The 15,583-nt window shown below is 38.6% G+C and overlaps 1 protein-coding gene across 2 annotated transcripts in view; it reads right to left on the bottom strand.

Moving 5' to 3' along the window:
• Window positions 1-15,583, bottom strand: part of LOC120560947 (EGF-like repeat and discoidin I-like domain-containing protein 3) — a 128,948-nt gene that overhangs the window by 56,787 nt on the left and 56,578 nt on the right. For both annotated transcript variants that reach the window (XM_039803855.1, XM_039803856.1), the window contains exon 4: window positions 2,557-2,670. In XM_039803855.1, coding sequence (XP_039659789.1) covers window positions 2,557-2,670 — 114 coding nt within the window. The remainder of the gene's footprint in view (window positions 1-2,556; window positions 2,671-15,583) is intronic.

The raw sequence follows: 15,583 nt of genomic DNA, 5'->3' as shown, positions 1-15,583 counted from the left end.
GCAAATTGTGCAATTAATTAGTTAATTTTTTTTAATCAATTGACAGCCCTATATATATATATATATATATATATATATATATATATATATATATATATAAGTTTTAAAGAAATACCAAATTAGCATGCTGCACTAGCCATATCCCAAAATATGCAGGGTGGAATTTCAGTTTATGTGTGTAATTTCCCTGAAATCCATCCTGTCCAGTATCAGAAGATCAACTTGTACCCCACACTGTATGCATTTTTAGCAGGGGAGAATTATTTAACAGACAGACACTCTTTCAGCCTTTCCTCACCCTTTCCCACCACCCAAAGTGTTGTGAGACAGAATAGGGACTAAAATGAACACCTTTCAAATGACAATTTCAAACATTTTTTTTTTTAACATACAGACAAACCTAGCTCTTCCAGTGTTTTATTTCCATGTCAAATGTTGCAAATACCTATTTTTATTTTCTGAGCCTTAATTTCACTGAAACCAAGGTTATTATAAAAAAAACATAAATTGCTAATAGACTAAAGAAGACATACATGAACAGGTGTTTAGAACTTTGGTTCGAGTAAAGATGCAAACTTTTTGAAGTCCCAGTATAAATACACATATTAACCCACGCTTCCCCCAGCTTGTGTTCCTGCATATTTACTACCATGATGCCAGGCGAGGGGCATGGACTATAGTTAAGTTTCCATCCACTTGTCAATCGAATTATCTGAAGTTCGGTAAAAAAACTCATGCGAATAAAGCTGGTGAAAGTGTGTTTCCATCCAACAGCTTTAAAACGAATGAAAACCTGTGCGTAATGACATCACATGCTGTTTTGCGATTAAATTGGTATATCGAATTGATTTGAGACATTTTAAGGTGTTTCCATTCATTTTTGCACTGAATCGCACAACATTCAAGCGAACTTTTGCGAACAAAGTTTTGCTAGACAAAAGTAGTTGTTGTTGTTAATATTAGAAGCCAAGCTAAGCTACGATGGACCTTTGGCTGAGGATCTGATCCAGCTCATCAAAAAGGTGGGACTTGTCTTTTATTTTCCCTCCAGGACCTCTGTGAGACAACTCTCTTTTTTGAGCCGTGTATCGCTCTTTGAGCTCCTTCCATTTACTCCGCAGGACGTCCCACGGCTTGTCGTAAGGGACATTCTAAAACGCTTAACGTGAAAAAGCTTAACGTGGTTTAATGTATCTAAACAACGATCAATCATCACCAGATGTATCATGGTCATATCTTGACATGAACACTTAAGCCTGTCAAAAAAACTAAATCGAAATCCAACGATTATAAGTTATCTCACGTTAATGTTATCTTCATCATAGTGTCAGATAACGTCCATAATATTTGGACATTGGGTTAGATTTGACCATTTTAAGTGGTTATGATGAGCAATATAGGAGAGGATTTTTTTGGGTGATGATTGATCGTTGTTTAGGTACATTAAACCACGTTAAGCTTTTTCACGTTAGGACTTATAAAGCCAATGAGAACCGTGGAGAGTCAACCCACAGCTGCTCCGCTGCCCTGCTGTGAAGCAGAAACGCTTTATGTCAGATAATGTCTATAATAATTGGACTTTGGGTTCAATTTGTTGAAAGTTTTCCGTGGTTATGAGGGGTAATATGAGAGAGAAATTTGGTGATGACTGATCATTGTTTAGGTACATTCAACCACGTTAAGCTTTTTCCATAGGCTCTAATGAAGCAGAAACGCTTAATGTCAGATAATGTCCATAATAATTGGACTTTGGGTTCGAGTTTTTGACAGTTTTCAGTGGTTATGAGGAGCAATATGAGAGAGAAATTTGGTAATCATTGATCATTGTTTAGGTACATTAAACCATGTTAAGCTTTTTCCTCGCCATAGGGCTAATGATGAAGAAAACATTAACGTGAGATAACTTCTATAATCGTTGGATTTCGATTTAGTTTTTTTGACAGGCTTAAGTGTTCATGTCAAGATATGACCATGATAAATCTGGTGATGATTGATCGTTGTTTAGATACATTAAACCACGTAAGCTTTTTCACGTTAAGCATTTAATGTCGTAACTGTTGGTCATTTCCTTCGCGAGGAAATCGATGGAAACATAGCTTATGTTGTCTTCAATTTAACATGGAATGTCGGAATTTCTGGTTTCCCAGTCGGAAACTATATGTCTACGACAGAGACTGAATAAAAGAGGTCTATGGTCGGAAATGTCAACTCTGAAAGATATAACGTTATTTGCTCTGTGAAAGACATTGACAAAGAAGAAAACTAAGGACTTTTACTGTTGTGAACAAGATAAGATCAATTGTGGGCTACATGTAAACCAAAAACAATAATGAATATTAAGAAACACACCCAAAAGCAAATAAATGCCCTGAAGAATTAACAAAATTGTGTAAAGTTTTCATCAAAGGTCGGCACACTATGCACTGAAGAATGTTGAATGTAGATGTTCTTTATGGGAACAACCAGCAAACCATCTGGTGTGTGTGCTGTTAAGAATTAATTAATAGTTGTAAAAGAGTTAAAAGAAAAACATAAATAAGAAACATGAGCACTTACTGTATTGACAATTCCGCCCCATGTACTCCCCTGGGCATTCGCAGGAATAGTTGGCAACCAGATCTGTGCAAATGCCCCCGTTCTTGCATGGGTCCCTTTCACATTCGTTAATATCTGGAAGAGCCACGAAACAAAAAAAGGTGGATTCATTAAATTGAAGCAGACTTGTAGGCAATTAAAAATACCTCATCCTCATTAGAATGCATAGGGAGCATAGTGTATATTGAATTTTTCTGTGGGTTACTTGATTCTGTCTGCCCAAAGAAGCTCTCACAAAGACACTGGTTTCTTGAATGTAATAAATCAAATAGCTCCTCGGGAGACCATTAATGCTATAACACAGAACCAAGTTTTGAAATGTTAAGAACACATAACCTAGCGTACACATTTGTAGTATAATTAATGATCATACTTTTTAGGGTGCCATTCTTGCTCAATTCTACAAAGCTATACTTCTGCACCACTGACAGTGATTTTGCAATAGGCTTAGAAAATAACCCCAGTCTCTTCATTAAAGTATCACAGAAAAATAAAAGAGCAGAAGAGACTGTCAATATGCTAAATTGTCACAAAATTACCATCTATTGTCTAGGCATATTTGCTCTGTAATTGTTCTCTGGAATAGCTCTTCTCTGATTGATTCATCTAACCAATTACAGAAGGTGACAGACCTGATACCTCTCTCATCACACCCATTTGCACTCCGTTCTATTATACATACAATTAAGGGGAAATGGGATTAGAGGGATAGTTTACAAGGGGAGGGAGGGAAGGAGGTAAACTTTTGAACAATTTTGAACACATTTCTAATGATTTCCAAATTTGCCCTTGGCTGCTACAAAACTTTTAATCCTTTAAAACATACCATGAGTCTGTGATTCATAGGTACATTTTGGCTTCATAAATATGTAACTACGCTTGGGATTTGGAAAGCTTAAGAAAGTGAAACATGATTAAAGTAAGTATTTCATGGTGCTTCATTTTCCTGAGATGTTATCTATAATATCTAAAATAATCACTTGGGCACATACATACATACATACATACATACATACATACATACATACATACATACATACATACATACATACATACATCTATCTATCTATATATATATATATATATATATATTGTCCTTCCTGTCAGTAATGGTCTTCACACATTATGGTCACTAAGGTACTGTGACTGGAAGCAGAAGCATTTCAAATCTGCAGCAAAGCAGAATAAAAAGTAGAGTAAATAAAATAGAGGGAGAGAGGCACAGAGAGAGAGAGAGAGAGAGAGAGAGAGAGAGAGAGAGAGAGAGAGAGAGAGAGAGAGAAATAACATGTGTTTTGTGATTCACCAAAAAAATCCATCGGGGACCCACGAGACAACTGTATTTGGTGGACAAGATGTTTGATTCAATCTAGCTGTAAAACCTTTCCCATACGATGACAAGCTGAAAACAAAAGTTGTGCAGATTGAACTTGAACACACATCTAATTTGTTTTAATTTGTCTGGAATGCAAAGGGAGTCATTTTGCTTTTGTGGCTGCCTGGACGTGTACAATTCTCTCTATTTTTACTTTATATGTAATCTTGAATAACATGTAACACTGTGTTTTTATTAAAGGTCCCATGGCATGAAAATGTCACTTTATGAGTTTTTTTAACATTAATATGCGTTCCCCCAGCCTGCCCATGGTCCCCCAGTGGCTAGAAATGGCGATAGGTGTAAACCAAGCCCTGGGTATCCTGCTCTGCCTTTGAGAAAATGAAAGCTCAGATGAGCTGATCTGGAATCTTGCTCCTTATGAGCTCATAAGGAGCAAGGTTACCTCCCCTTTCTCTGCTTTGCCCGCCCAGAGAATTTGGCCCACCAATGAGAGAGAGACATCATGGCTTTCAAACGAGCAAAGTGGCAGTTGGTCAAGGCCACACCCCCACCCTCCATCTTGCCCCCCCTCTCTCCTAAATAGCTATAGACACAGAAATGGCTCATACTATGGAAACCTCATTGTGGGACTAGCTCTAGTGGCTGTAATTTTGCACCAAGGCTGAATTTCGGGAAAGAGACTTCAGATGCAGTATTAGGGGGCCACTAAGGCCTATATAAAAGCACCCAAAGAGCACCATGTCATGGGACCTTTAAATGTGTTTCATAGTGAGCACACAGCCAGCACACTCAAGACAAGGCCTGCTCTGTCTTTTAATATGGCGGCTATATCCTGCGTCAGATACAGCTGATGATAGAGAAGCCCCGTTTTTGCTAATCCTCTGCTATACAGGCAATTTAGTGAAATGCAGTAGGTGATAAATCAAATGTACTGCACATGAAATAAACAGCAAAACAGATCCTCCAAATGTGGTATTTTGTAGCGCTTCATTTATGGGGAGATTAAAGAAATTTTTTTACTAGCCAGCATGTCATCTTGTGGCTATACAGAGCACAACAAAATAGTTGATTTCCGCAGTTGGCACTAAAAACACTACTCTAGAAAGACTGCATTAAAGGTGCTGTAGGTAGGATTGTGAAGATCCAGGACTTAGCCAAAAAAATTTGAACATCGACAACTTCTCAGTCCCTCCCTCCTTTCTGCTAAAGCCCCAAATGGTCTCCTAAGCCCCTCCCCCTACAAGGTAGAATGAATGCGTGTGCATGAGCAGTGATTGACATGCAGTTAGACAACCCCCCTGGCCCAGATTTGTGCATCTGAACAGGGAGCTGTGGATATTTGCAAATCACACTACAGGCTGCAGGTGGTGCCAGACGAGCCGGATTTTTTTTTCTTTTTAAATTACCTGCTTCATGTAGTTCTACTCGAACATAGGGTCAGTTTCAGCAAATATGACTGAAAGTTAGTTTTATAAGTCTTACGTTCTGCACCTTTAACACACAACTATGCTGGACGCAAAGTAGATCAATCAAACTCAAACTGGGGCCACTCACCTTTAATTGTGATGGGATGTGTAAAGTATAACAAAGAGAAGTAAAAATGTTTACCCAACTATTTAACCTGTCAAACTGTGAAGATTCATACCCATGGCATTTGTAACCTAATCTTTGCACTTTGTCATTACAAAAATGTCTGTTTTTATGTCTATGTGGCTGTTTTTCAGTGTCTGTTTCACAAGACATTTTAAAAACCATTTCATAAAGCCATTAAAGTTCCAATGTGCAGTTGTTGCACAGTCTCCATCTCCCCAAAATTGCATCAGGGTTGGATCTACATGGTCTACAGTCCACTGGGGAAGATGCAGTTGATTCCATGTGGTTTGAATTATTAAGACTCAAGCTATATTAGACAACTGGAGAGATGCACTGTATACATAATGATTGGGACTTAAAACTGAAGCCAAGAGAAAAGAAAAATATTGCCTGAATATTCTGATCTGTTATTGAAATTTGGTTTAAAAATGTTCAAGATCAGGTATTTATCGTTATTTATTAGTACATGTAAGAGAGCCAATCACACAAAGACTCAAGGTCTGCCATTAATTGTGTGGATTTGGGTGTTTTGGGGTGTGTTGGAAGATTCTAACTGCTTGCTATAATCAGATGCAAAATGTACAGTAATCAGTTGTTATTGTACTTCTACATAGCTAATTGCAGAACGTATTATGTTTCTAAATTGATGATTCGGAATCATAATTTCCATAAACCTATTTCCTCATGGATACCAGTGATCTTTCTTATGCTCCCGCCTCAGCTGAAAATGTGCTTTGATGAGCTACTACGGGACAATCTGATATGATTACATATCCAAAAACAGCCAGAATGAATAATACAAGAAACTAGCCTCGTACTGACAACACGCTATTAGCATAGAGATGAACAAACAAGCACTTGTCAGAAGGAAACATGTTGATTATGGGAGGTCACTGCAATCAAGGAGGGGTATGTAGTAATTAATTCCAGTTTGAGGGGCAACACGATCCTGTTAAGAACTGTTAACCTGAAAAATACCAACTAGAGCCTGCCATATAGAGAACAATAATGGCCAATCGTCATTAAAAAATTCAGCTTCTCAGTTTCGTAATGGCTATAATCCTCAATAATCACTAATTGTTAGGAAATGTGATAACAACAATAAAACTACAGTCAGTAACCAAGGGTACAGCGTGGCCATATGAAACATCATTCATGCATTTCACAGCAGAGTAATTTGTACAAGGGATATTTGGTCTACTAATTGCCTTAGTGGAACACTCAAATGGAAATGTGATTTTATTGCCAATTGTGAACATTGAGATATAATGCATCCAATGCATTAACTGAATGTAGATCCATCTGTGAATAAATGCAGTAGCATTAATGTGAACATCTTAACATAAATGACAAAAATGATGCTGTAGAGTTAGCTGAGCAAGCTCATGAGTATTAATATATATGTAAAGTGAGCAGCACACCCTCTATAAAGACTATTACCTCAAATGTCAAAGGAGGAAGAAACCAAGAAACAAGACTAGGTTAAACCTAGTATATGGCTGGACCGTGTATGGTCAATAAGATTAATTGTGGCCAAACTCTTACAGGGATAGGCAGCGGTTGTGTCTATAATATGATATCATTCCTGGATATTAAATGTTCATCTGTAGTGGTCCCAGTAATATCGTTTGTTGTGTACTGAAGTAGCATATCACATGACATGGTTAGGATATGATTGAGACAACTAATTACATAGCACTGCTTTAATTTAATGAATTCAATAATGTAATCCTGCTATTTTCAACAAGTTATTGTCCTAAATGACTCATCTAAAGGGTTATTGTTTCATTTATGTTACTTTTTTTAATCAGACCAGACCTAGGTTGCACCCCATGACAATTACAATGACAACCACAGCCTCAAATGTTGGTCTTGAAAAGCAACAGCGTTTATTTATGGACATATTGAAACCTACACTGTACATTTGCTACCACCACACAACTTCACTATTTACTTTTCTCTGCTCTCTCACGGTGCACCAATGTTAATATCTCTGCCGGAAACTGAAAATGAAACATCCTTTCCTTGTGCTACTTTCAGATGGTTCTATTTTAAGAAGATTTTTCCTTTCTTCATGTGTTCTACTGTCTGTTATTTAAGTAGTTTATCTAACACGCACGCACACACACACACACACACACACACCGCGTATTGAGGAAATTAATCAGCTGATTGATCGTGACAGCGGAGGCAAAGACAGCTGACTATGCGCACCGATTACATTTTGAAATTTTGAAAAAAATAGAGAAGCTCCAAATAGAACGATGTCCTCACTCACTTTGACCAATGGTGTAACTTCATCATTCAGGGACAGACTCAGTGATGGACTCAGCAACAGAGTGACAGACTTGCATGTTTATAGGGCTGGCCCTCTGGGTTCAGCCAAAAATGTATATATTAGAAACACAAATGTACATCCATCCATTAGCTATATCCACTTATCCTTGAAGGGCGCTGGTGGGCGAGAGGCAGGATACAGGTCGCCAGTCAATCGCAGGCCAGAAATGTACAATAGCGCAAAAAACATGAACAATCCTCAGCTCATTCTGCACAGAGCACAATCCACTGCAATCACACCACTTAGATAAGTGATTTTGTTGTTACCCTTTAAGTTCATATGCCGCTTTGTTGCCACCAGTACTGTAGGTTCAAATACAAAAGTCAGCCAAATGGGCAAACCACTTACATAGCCTGGAGCACAATATACCACAGAGAAAAAAAAAAAAACATACCTAGCCCATCTTACAGTTTGCTTTCCTTTTATGAGAGGCCATTAGCCTCAGAGAGATCGACACAAGGAAAGTGAGACTTAAAAGCGGTCTATTGCCAGTAAATCAGGTGAAAGAAAACGGATTACTTCAGGGAAGGCAGTTAATTCACCTGATAAAAACTAGAGAAGATGAGAAGCATGGAGAGAATTGTAGAGACAGAAACTGAAAGAGAGGAGATGGTGAACAAAATGTACAGAGGTAAAGATGTGCTAGTCCAGTGGTCAGGTAAATAAACTCTGTTTATACAACTCTTTTAACACAGTTACAGGCATGTATCCGAGGAGTTCCCCTCACCAATAATAGTCAGAGTCTACCATTCCAGGCAAAAATCCTTGATTATGCGGCATGTTTTCTTAAAAAATGCGATGGAATATGGGGGATATTTATGCAATTTTATGCGATGAAATTGCGGGAACTTGCAAAAAATGCGGGAACTTGCAAAAATTGCAGGGGAACTTGCAAAAACTGCGGTTTGATGAAAAAGAGAAGAAAAAGTGATTTCCCCCAACACCCTGCTTTTTTAAACTTAATTTCCAAAAATAGTTTACAGATATTCAGTCATTGCAATAAGTAAACAAATAAGATACAAAAATATATACGAATAATATAATATTGAAGTAAAAATAAAAGTAATAGTCTAAACAGAGGGAAATAAAAGATACAAAAGAGACAGACTTTCAAAAATCGTTAATAATATAGACAGCAGGAGCACTTAAAGACATTTGAGTAGACATCAGATATTAAAGCGCCCATATTATGCTCATTTTCAGGTTCATAACTGTATTTTAAGGTTGTACCAGAATAGGCTTACATGGTTTAATTTTCAAAAAACACCATATTTTTGTTGTACTGCACAGCTCTCTCTCACTGCTGCAGATCCTCTTTTCACCTGGTTTCTGTTTTATCTACAGAGTGAGACCTCTTTTCATCTTCTTCTTCTGTACTATCTTTGATTGCACTCGCTCATGCTCAATAGTTCAGATGTAGATCATGTCAGCTAGCTAACTCTAGAGACAGTAAAAGACAGGCTGTTTCTCCAACTTTGGTCAGTTACAAGGCAGGATTAGCTGGGAGACTTCTAAATGAGGGCACACATGTAAGTAGTTCTTTTGTAGATTATGGTGAACTTGTGTGTGTTGTAGCAGTGCTTTGCTATTGAGAACGACGTAGCATGCTAGCGTTAGCATGCTAATGCTAACGGTTAGCATGCTAACGAGCTAACGGTTGTGGTTAGCCAGCTCATTTCGGACTGTGACATCACAGCCGATTTTTAACAGCTCACTAGGAGACTGAAGGCAGGACACATTCAGAAACTGTATCTCACTCAAAACAGCATGGATGGATTTTTTTCAAAGTTTGTATGTGTGTGGAAGCACCAGAGACACAAAAGAACACCCCAAATCCCAGAAAAAGTGATTTTTTCATAATATGGGCACTTTAAGATAGCTTTCTTATTGGATACCAACTTAAGAGACTCAAAGTACATCCAAGTACATACAACCTCCAATACCCTGCTTTTCGATGATGTTCACGTCGCGTAATTACGTCACTTCATAACGTTCCCATGGCAACGGGGGAAAATGGCTGCTCTTGTGTGAAGTAAACGCAACATTTTTTCTACTTTCTGCTAAGATATATGTGACTTCTACATTAGATGAAAACAATAAAACTACAAGGCGTACAATGTAATGTAATACAACACACCGGTCCTCCAATAATACTACTTTAGTGGACCCTATGCTCAATTTTTGTTGAAACTGTGGCAGGACTGTATTTAGGGTTATTACATTGGATTGTTATATTTGGCAAGGTGTTGATGTTGTTTTGTCCACCCAATGCACTTACTGTGGTGGATACAATTAAATTGGCCTACAATACAGCACAACAGACAGCTGATAATAGTAGGTTACTATTGTATTTTTTGAAGGGCTAATATGGTGAATAGCATTGTATTGTACAGGTGCATCTTTTTTTTTATCTCAACCGCCTATAGAATTAATTTATTCATTAATGAATATATTGTACTTCACTGTGGATTTTTGTAAATTCATTGGTTGTTCTTGTGACATTTAAATTAAGATTGATAAAATGATTAATGTATTAATGTCCCTGTATGTTATCATCATTAACATAAGCATCGTCGTCCTTACACATTAAAAACAGACACCGCCTCTGGAAACCGAGGCAATGAATCCCAGAATAAATTTGCTCGGTTTCTGGTCAGACTCTCGCCATGCTCTCATCGGTCCACTGGAACATCTCCCTCCCTGGCTTTGCCCCTTCATTGCTCTCTAAAAAGTGTCTCAGTCGGACAATAATGAGAGCAATGAATAGTGCCATGTGTCAGGGAATAGCACTGGCTGTGAAAGCGCTAAATTGACTATAGTGTGTCCAGAGAGCAGGAACAGACGAGCTTTGGGAGGGGGCTCACCTGTGCCCTCTCTGCTGCGCTGCACTGACCTCGGCAGCGCCTGCACCTGCTACAACCACACAAACACACAGCCCGAATTTGCTTTCCAGTTCATTCAACAGTAAAGGTATTGTGTCAAATCTTGCAGAGCGGACATAAATAGGTCATTAAAATGAGGCACAAAAGATGAAATTCCATAAAGTGTATTAAACATTTTGTAACTATCTTAGTGTAAATAATTCTGCAGTAATAAGTGTTACCAAAGCTAGAAAATAGATAATTTTTGCGGTCAGAAAACACAATATGTTTTTAATACAATTTTAAAAAGAAAGAAAACAATGGCTACATACATATTCTTCATCTATGGTACCAGTTGTTTTCTTCAACAGAGGACTGAGAAAATTTAATTTACAGAGGTGATCTATATTAAAATAAGAATTTTAATTTTAGCTGGACTTGAATATATGCAGTAGCATCAGAAAGCCTAAACTGGCCCCAAACAACAACATAAATCACACAAATGATTAATTTATAATTAATGAATAAATGCCTGCTAATAGCTTGTAATCCTCTCTTACTTGTAAAGCCCCAAAACATAATTAGCAGAATGAAAGGTAATGTCCCAGCAGTATTGCCAAGGAATCTCAGCAACTTCCTTCATTAAATTACATTCAGATGTAGGGTAAATCTGGGTAGAGCAATCTTTTTCCTCTGCCAAGACACTGTAAGCCACACAATTGGAGGTTAGTCAAAACTTTCTTTCATGTGGAGATATCTCATCATGTTACATCTCTCCATCTGGACTCAGTTTAGCCCCGAGTTTTCCCTGGGGAGGTTTCATCGTATATTATCTGTTTTTATGTCACAGAGCCAGTGAACCCTCTCATGTTTGGTAAGCAAGCTGGTCCTCTTGACCTCACTATCTAGGCAAGGAATAGCAGCTTGCCCTGTACGGTCAGTGATCGACAGAATTGAACTGGACAACTGGTTGTTTATGCCTGCCACATAATTAACCCCTGACCTTGAACACTCATACTTCCTTGGAAGTAATCATCCCATGCTTTTTTTTATTTTTTATAGTGAATAGGGTTTCCCCTGGGACAGGCTGATGCCCTGTGATTCATGGTGGTATACTGCAGACGTTATATTTGAAGAAAAGATTGCAATCGATGGACACATAGAATTAATTTATCAGGGGGGGAAATGAAAAACACACAGCCAATGATTAACATTACTTGGTTGCTTGTCTGTCCAGGAAGAATGTAGCTATATCATTGGCTTATAAGCTCTGTGACAGAGCACTTTATTAGGGAAGTTATGAGAACAAAATGTATGAGTATTTCATGTCTAAGGATAAGATCATTTGGAATATTTATATGGGGTCCACCTCAAGGACATAATATACAACACTAGTTCTAGGCTCATACATACTGTACATACACATCTAAGGCAGCAGAACACTGCATATGAGTGAATGTTTTGTACATGACATGTTATACACATGACACTGTACTACACCATGGGAACAATATAAACACATAATATTAATAATAATTCAATGATAAGACTTGCAGCTTTAATGAAAAACAGCAGATTTTGCTGTCCTATCTTCCCTCTGTCATCAGTGTGCTCATCTATCCTGTGATGCAATCCTAATGCTTATTACGGGTCCAAGCCCGAGGCTGGAAGAATCGGCGGTAGCGAAGCTACGCCGTTCGCACAGCAGGGCTGTGGAATATTTCGTGAATTACGCACAACCACATTTGTGTAGCTAGCTACGAAGACACAAACATTGCCATATCTCGGCCAAAATAAATGTAATCATCGCAAATCTTTAGAATCTTGTTTGGCATGACCCTCTAAGGCTCCCCAACCAGTTTCACAAAAATTGGCCACTAGGTGGCGCTACAAGTACAAAAAGTTTATATCTCATGAACGGCTCAGCCGATTTTTACGAAATTTTGAGTGTACCATCTCGGCCCACTCCTGAGGCCACGCCAACAGTGGGGTACTGATTCGTGGGCGTGGCCTATGGGACCCAGGTTTGGATTCACCACTTACACTAATGTGAGCAACTTAAAATTTACAGCGTAGATGGACAATGGGTCATGGACCTTACCTACCAAAAATTACACACATGCACCACTAGGTGGCGCTATAATGACGTAAAACGTGTTTTTGCCTATAACTCCCACAGTCTACATCGCAGATTAGAAACCCTTATATCCCCGTGTTCTTTGAAACCATCTGAGTCTGATGACATAGGCCTCGCCCATCTGTGCTAAGAAGTTTTTTCGCAATATCGCGCAATGCGCAATACCAACATTTAGAACTCGTCCTAGGCCGTGTGGGATATTGGTACGAAACTTGGCAGGTAGCATCTCCATACGGACCTGACCTAAAGTTATCAAAAGAATTTTGAATGGGAATAATTTGCAATGAAATATCTCTGCTACAGTAAATGCTATCATCACAAAACTTGAGATTATTGTTGGACATGCCACTCTGCGGCTCTCCACCAGATTTGGTGATGATCACCCTTTAGGGGGCGCTATAATTGAGGTAGAAGTGTTTTGGCCTTTTATGCGATGAATAGGAAATTTGCAATTGAAATTCACTACAGACTTTGGACCTCGCACTTGCACTGACTTTTGCCTCGCCGCCATCGTGCTTTGGGTTCTCCTTTCGCGGGCTCCGCTTTTGTGGGCTCTTAGCGTCGTCAGGGGCGACTCGCGCCAGGGGGGACTTTTGCCGGGGAGGCTTGGACCCCGTTCATAACTGCTTGCAGTTCTAGTTTTATTTGTGAATATTACTTTTCCCCGCTCAGTTTTGGAACTTTTGATTTAACAGAACCCATTCAAAAGGACAGAGATAGAAGAGACATCTGCTCACATCTCAGCGGGAAATTCAAGACACTTCAGTAGGTTGTATGTTCAGAGTAAGGGCTTTATTACCAATGTTTAGTGTGTGTTTTTCCACCTGCATTTCATCACACGTCATACCTAATCTCATCTCTCCAGTTGTATGTGGTTCTCATTCATTTTTTAATGATTAAACTCTCACACAAGCTTTAGCATATACTGTACGATACACATGCATACAGTATCTATGTTGAATAGATAAATGCCTGCCTAAGTGAAATCCAGTCTGAATAGTTCTATAAAGCTACTGTACGTCAAGAAGTGCTGACTTGTCCTCAGAGCTGCATCTTCGTATATGGGTGATCAGCCTTGGATGTTTTGTTTGACAGGTCCTGGTGCAGTGAAATGTGTCAAGTCCACACTACACAAGGCCAAGACAAGACCTGTCTATCCAAGTTAAGTTAAGTCAGAGATAGAAGATGGAACATGGAAGTGCCTGTCTCCACTGTCAATCTACCCTGTCAATCTACCCATTTTACCCATGCCACTGAAGTGACTATTACCACATAAGACAGGATTCATATCCGGGGTCTGATGAAGTCCCACAACCAGTTGAAAGAGAGATTTAACATCAACCTATTATCTTTGAAATGTGTTTTCACAGTGGTATGTCTCAGCCTTGGTCATACGTATCTAGGCTTAGCATGAGTATAGACTTTATTGATCTTCTACACAGAAATGTCTAAAATCACCCTTCTCACATGCAGGTTAGTTTTCACATTGGTACATGCTGTATGTTTCAAGGGATATGATGATGCATGAAGCTGTGAATTCAGGACTAAGAATAGTGTTGGAAGACATGTTTTTTTCAAGTGGGATTAGCCTACTGAGAAGTTATTCACAGCAGCACTCCAGAAGCCCTTGAAAAGGTTTGACTATCTGGGAAGCAAAACACTCATCATTTTGAAGACATGCAGAACAGGGGGCTCTGCTGAATCTGGGGTGTACAGAATGTAAAGAGTCCTCAGCTCAAAAGCAGAATGACACTCGAAGGAAAGCCCTAAGTGTCATTTTAAGCTTACAGATGGAGCCTCCACAGCAGGTGTGTGAGGGGAATACTGATCAACTTCGGCAAAACCAAGTGTGATCCATAAGCTTTTCAACATCATCGAGGTACAATTACTAGAATGTTTAACAGACAAATGGTATAATATGCAGGAATAAAGTGGTATAATAAAGTGGGAGTTGGCAGCCAAAGAGCAAGCACGTGCTTGATGTGGGGTAAAAAAAAGGCTAACAAGAGATGTCTGCTCACAGAAAACCACAATATTTGAGTATATAACATTTTAACACATTTTACTGACAACCTTGATTACATTTAAGTAGCAAAACAGGGTTGTAGAAACATTTAAGTATGAAAACCAAACCAAGTGCAGCACTGGCATCTATACATGTATTACATCTATGTTCACGATTTTAGTTTAACATGCTTACATGGCACTAACACAAAGTACAGCTGAGTGTGAGAGATGTGGCGGTACAGGAAAAACTATAGAGTCACCAAAGTCATTAGAATTTATCTTCTCTTTGACCTTGGATATCTTTAGCTAATTTCATGACAATCTATCCAATAGTTGTCAACATATTTCAATCAGAACCACAAATGTCAACCTCATGTTGGTGCCGGAAGAAAAGTAAGGAGATCACCAAAGTCAGTAGGATTCATCCTCTGGGGACAATGAAAGGCAATCCATCCACATTTTGTGAAGAGATTTCAGTCTGGACCAAGGTGGTGGACTGAGCGTACGTCACATTAGGACTGGGCAATATGTAGAAAATCAAATATCACAATATTTTGGACCAAATACCTCGATATCGATACCACAACGATATTGTAGTGTTGACTATTGGTGCTTTCACAAAATATTTACACAATGAGATTTTTGATAAATAATCATCAGTAATGGAGAACTAATAACTAAGTGGGTAAAGGCAAATAATATAACAGCTACAA

This window comes from Perca fluviatilis, chromosome 6 (genome assembly GCF_010015445.1).
Source record: "Perca fluviatilis chromosome 6, GENO_Pfluv_1.0, whole genome shotgun sequence".
Classification (NCBI taxonomy): Eukaryota; Metazoa; Chordata; class Actinopteri; order Perciformes; family Percidae; genus Perca; species Perca fluviatilis.
This window is presented reverse-complemented; position numbering and strand designations above follow the sequence as displayed.